The 5314-nt window shown below is 36.0% G+C and overlaps 1 protein-coding gene across 1 annotated transcript; it reads left to right on the forward strand.

Moving 5' to 3' along the window:
- Window positions 1-2289: 2289 nt before the first annotated feature.
- LOC107777485 (mitochondrial-processing peptidase subunit alpha-like) lies at window positions 2290-5073 on the forward strand. The gene is made up of 7 exons (XM_075218730.1): window positions 2290-2352; window positions 2455-2619; window positions 2716-2841; window positions 4294-4422; window positions 4612-4674; window positions 4854-4939; window positions 5031-5073. Exons 1-7 carry the CDS (start codon window positions 2290-2292, stop codon window positions 5071-5073), a joined length of 675 nt encoding a protein of 224 aa, XP_075074831.1.
- The last annotated feature ends 241 nt before the right edge of the window (window positions 5074-5314 follow it).

Raw genomic sequence — 5314 nt, forward strand, 5'->3', positions numbered from 1 at the left:
CTTTTTGTTAAAATAGCACGGGGTGGCCAGTTTTCGGACTGGTCATTCAAAACTAGCAATCGTTTGCAAAGTCATTGAAAAATAGCCACTATTTTGCTGTAACAGGGACCGATCCAGCATAATATACTGGAGATCGGTGCACCTGTGTATGAACTTCCAACATATTATGCTGGAACTCCAACATGCTGAAAGTTTCAGCATAATATACTGGAGATTGGAGCACCTGTGCATGAACTTCTAGCATATTATATTGGACCGGTATATTATACTGGAACTCCAATATATTATGCTGGAGTTCCAATATACTTATGTTGGAACTCCATTATAATATGCTGGAGTTCCAGTATACTTATGCTGGAACTCCAATATATTATGCTGGAGTATTTTTCGAATTTTAAATAGTGTTTTCCTTCAGATATATCTTTAAATAAAAAGTGGCTAAATTCGATTACTTTTGAAATTGTGACTATTTTTGAACGAAAACTTGTAAATCTGGTTATTTTTGAATTTCTCCTTCTTAAATCCTTTTCAGCAATCTTATTGCTAGAACATCTAAACATCCATAGCCAAAGAGCTCCGCTTGCTTCGTTTCTCTTCTCTGCTTCTCCGAGTCCGAGCTGATCCCAGCCCAAGGCTATTTGTTATCTTTCCAGAGCATTGTTCAGTGCTCGAATCCTCACAGTGGTCATTTACTGAGCCACGTCTTCTCGCCTCAGGGAGCTAAATGTAAGACCACCCTAGCACCTCCTTTATATAGTTTCTTTCAAATATGTCTTACTTTTTGTAAATGTTGAAATTATATGTTAATTAATCGATTCTGAGTATGTTGCATTTGTTGCTACGTCTACTTAGGTTATTACATCTTTTCTCAGTCAGTGTTCTTTTTGCTTTGCCCTTTGTAAGTACTGCTAGGGTGCATATATTTGTAGCGCAAGGGGTTCATCCGAACCCCTTCGCCGAAAAATTACGCTGTATATATAAGGCAAAATCTGTTTTTTACCTCTATATATTAAGTTTTGAACCCCCCTTAACACAATCCAAAAGTGTAGATTAGTGGTCAAGGGAGATTCAAAATCTATATAAGGTCATGAGTTCAATTCCCACTAGCTACAAAATATTTTTTTTGAACCCCCTTCGTGGAGATCCTGCCTCCGCCACTGCCTTTGATCTCTCATCTAGGAATTCCTTGTATTTCTTCGGAGTTACCCAATACCTATGCTAGTGGGAGGTAGCAGGTACCCGATGGAATAGTCTAGGTGTGCGTAAGCTGGCCCGGACAACATATTTGGATGAAGTTATAGTTTTTTTTTTTTTTTTTTTTTTTTTTGTGATAAAGGTTTGAAGATATAGCCTTGAAGATAGAATTTGGAAAATCGCTTCAATTAACAGAGGCAAATTGGAAAATAAATTAAGTCGGACTTGCTATGCTATCAAATGGCTGGAATCAAATCACAACGTGTTATTATCGATTAGCTTTCACAACATTATATGAATTTCTTTCTTGGTGGCACTTCAGTAGAATTTATATTTTCTATTTCAATGATTTTTTTAATGTAAGGATTCGTTCATCACTTCACTCAACAACAACAACAACTACACCTTAGTTGCAAACAAATTGGAGTCAGCTATATGAATCCTCACTGGCCATGTTTCACGACTTGATAGAAAATAAAAGTTCAAATATTCAATATATTAGACATGTTTTGATTGTTGAAAAGCAGAATAGGCAAGCGGAGGCGATAAGGTGTTCACAAGATTTTCCAGTTCTGTTGTTGCAACCAAGTCATTGGGGGGCCTTTTAAACTGGTTAACTGGTGGCGGAATGGGCTCACTACCTCCTCTGGACTTCTCCTTCATGATGTTAAACTCGCTCCACCATTATCGATCATGTTGTACAGATAACAACTCTCCAGATTGGTCCCAAAGTTGCTTCAGAAACATCAGCAGTATGATCTATTCTAGCATTTCTTTCTTCAAGATATATCCATTTATCCAGTGACCTCAGTGTAGATTCCTTGCTGTATATACTAATGAACTTCCAATTTATGGAATTTAGAGTCCCGCTACCTCAATCGGCGTATTTATTGACTGTGGTTCAATATATGAAACCCCCCACTTCATATGGAGCTACACACCTATTGGAACGCATGGCCTACAAAAGCACCTTAAGCCGGTCCCACTTGCGTATTGTACGAGAATTTGAAGCAATTCGTGGTAACATAGCAGCTGCAGCCTAACGAGAGCAAATGGCATACACTTATGATGCTTTAAAACATTTGTTCCTCATATATGGAGCTGCTTGTTGACTGTATCAGGAATCCTGCATTTCTTGATTGGGAGGTTAGCGAGCAGGTTTGTCTTTTTCTTTCTTTATCTTTGTATTGGCATGTCCTCGAAATACTATATCGCTCTTTTCTCTATTTTGGATCTTATGATGAATTTCCACCTGTTCAGCTTGAGAAGGTTAAAGCCGTTATTAGCGAGTATGCCAAAAACCCTCAGCACTTCCTTTTGGAGGCTGTTCACTCTGCTGGTTACTCCGAGCCATATGCAAATTCTCTTATGGCCACAGAAACTACAGTAAACAGGTTGCAGCATGTACTAGAGGAGTTTGTAGCTGTGAGTATTTAAACAATGATCTTTTTCTTCTAGCCATCCTAGTGTGGTTCCATTTCTACTGCTTTTCGTGCACTCATCATGGTTTTCTTTCAGCAGGATAACTATACTGCTTCTCGGATAGTTCTTGCTGCATCAGGTGTTGAACATGAAGAATTATTAAAAGTTGCGGAACCTCTTCTATCTGATTTACCTAAGGTGGCATGGTCTGAGGAGCCAAAACCTGTGTGCGTAGGGGGTGATTACCGCCATCAAGCCGATTTGGGGGTGTGCCTCAATGTCTCTTTTACCTTTCATTTGATATGCTCTTATTTTTCCTTACATTTGACATCCTGCTACATTTCACTTGGAACCAGAGGACTCATTTTTCCCTTGCCTTTGAAATTCGGGGTGGCCTTTCCATAAAGCAAGTAAAACAACTGCTTTAGGCCCCACATTCGTGGAAACCTCATTTTTTGTTACACCTAATAAACTATGTATAAGTTTAAAATGGTCCTATGAAGTGGAAAAGTTTGATTTCTTTCTTTAACAAGTATAGAGAAGAAAAATTTACAACTTCTATGATTTCCGCCAAGAGAATTGCACTTGAAATGAATATCGAACCCGAATTCTGTAAGAAACATGTGATAGGAAGTAACAATTTGATGAGAATGTTGATAATAAAATCTCAAAATCTTTCGAAGAGTCCTTTGGAGTTTATTACTACTTTTTACCTAGTGACAAGGCTATTTTTTTTCACTTCAAAATAGATCTGAACAATTCGAAGTATATGAAAATATTTTTGGTATTCTATTTAGCGGTAAAAATTAAGATCACTAGATGATGAAAATTTGAAAAAATACTGCCTTAATCTTGAATGTTCGTAAAGCATAAAAATCAATTTGATATTGATGGAGATTTATTTTCGGAATTAAAAGTATTAAGGAAAATAGTACAATTAAAAGATAACAGTGTAATTGATACAATCGCTCAAATAAAAAGATTTGATTCTTTTTTCAATGCCTATATTGCTTATGAAATAATATTCATGTTACCGTCGCTTCAGCGAAAAGAAGTTTTCAAAATTAAAAGTGATAAAATTTTACCTAAGATCAACAATATCTCAAGAAAGGTTAAATGAGTTGGCTATATTGTCAATTAAGAAAGACTTCTTAGGAGTTATTGATTAGAAGAAAATTATTAATAACTTTGTATCTAAAGAAATATAGACTTCAAGTAAATAAATAATTTTTTTGAAAAAAAAAATTAAGGCCGCTCATAAAGTTATGGCTTTAGGCCACAAATTACTCGTCAGGCCGGCACAACCATGAACCATTTTGATTGCTTAAGATGTTGCCTCTGTTAACAAGGAAATGATGCTTCCTGAAGAATGTCAAGTAAAGAAAATAGGAAAGGAGAAGGGAAAACCAAGACATATTTTTATTCTCAACTTTTATAAGATTTTAAGTTCCTGAAAATTTTCAGCAGTAATACAAATACATGCGAAGGAAAATGCTTTCTTAGGATATGTAGTGCAATTTGAATTGTGATGTCTAAGGGTGTAAAAGCAATTCTTGACGTTTTTGGTCTTCTTCCCTTTCTTCACTTAATTATCAATTATTTTTACACTTCTTTTGAGCTTATCATTATCCATCATAAATCGTTACCTTTTCAGTTCTTTTTTCTTTTTCGGATAAGTTAAAGCTCATTGGTGAATGCGAAGTCGGGTTAAAAAGCTATGCAGGAAGTGCTCTTGAAATAGCAGTTAAAGAGTTCCTTGACTTACAAAATCTGGAGGAGGTTAAACATTTAACACTGACGTTCTACGTAATTTTCCTGAAGATTTGTTTAATTCTCTTACCTAACTTTTTTCTCTCAGTAAAAAAGGACATTACTTATTTCAGATAAAAAAAACTTCACTAGTAATATTTATTGTGCTTCTGTGTTGACCTGTTACTGACTATTACTTTGATGTCTTTTCCCCGTCTCTTTTACTCGTTTTGCACATTTGTCCAGGTAGAGCTAGACCGTGCGAAACAGTTAACGAAGTCAGCAATTCTGATGAACTTGGAATCTCGGGTATGCAAATTTTCTTTTCTTGGTGCGATTGTGTTTGCTGAATGTGCAAGCCATAACTATCACACAAGAATAATATTTTCTACTAATATTCTGATGAACTTAGCGATTGTGTTTGGTGAAAAATTAAGTTGAGTATTTCTACTAATATTTTCTTGTATTTATTGCATCTGGTTCCCCAGGAAACCAGTGGGGCATTTCTTGAAAGCTATCGATCCAGTCTCACTAAGGATATTGCTTCTACAGTAGAGAAGCTTATTTCTCCCCTGTAACGATGGCATCATAAGGAGATGGTAAATTCTTCATCAATTAAGGTTTGTGTTGGTTTGCTCATTTTTTTTTCTTTTTCTGGCTCGCAGTTCTTTCCCTAACGAGGTCAGCAGGAAGTTCCACTCCAAGTAATACATTTTCACCTGCCAGTCGCACTCTGATGCTATCCTTATTTTTTTTGGAAATTTCAAATTTTTTGAGATACGAAAGAAGTTTATGAGCTATATACATAGACTAGCTATCTGCCGAGCTTTTTGTAAGCAGTATTCACCACATGATTCTTTTTGAGAACTCTTTGCAATTTATTCTGGCGCTTTCTTGTTTGATGACATGGTGCTGCTTGATGAGTTAATATACTGATAAATTTAAGGGT

This window comes from Nicotiana tabacum, chromosome 1 (assembly GCF_000715075.1).
Source record: "Nicotiana tabacum cultivar K326 chromosome 1, ASM71507v2, whole genome shotgun sequence".
NCBI classification, from domain to species: Eukaryota; Viridiplantae; Streptophyta; class Magnoliopsida; order Solanales; family Solanaceae; genus Nicotiana; species Nicotiana tabacum.

What these genes read in the sequence shown, in the direction of transcription:
- LOC107777485 (XM_075218730.1), top strand. Translation starts at nt 2,290, where the DNA reads ATGGAGCTGCTTGTTGACTGTATCAGGAATCCTGCATTTCTTGATTGG. An exon ending in GGTCTGAGGAGCCAAAACCT is followed by an intron (nt 2,842 to 4,293) that starts GTGTGCGTAGGG and finishes TTTTCGGATAAG; the next exon opens with TTAAAGCTCATTGGTGAATG. An exon ending in GAGAAGCTTATTTCTCCCCT is followed by an intron (nt 4,940 to 5,030) that starts GTAACGATGGCA and finishes TCTGGCTCGCAG; the next exon opens with TTCTTTCCCTAACGAGGTCA.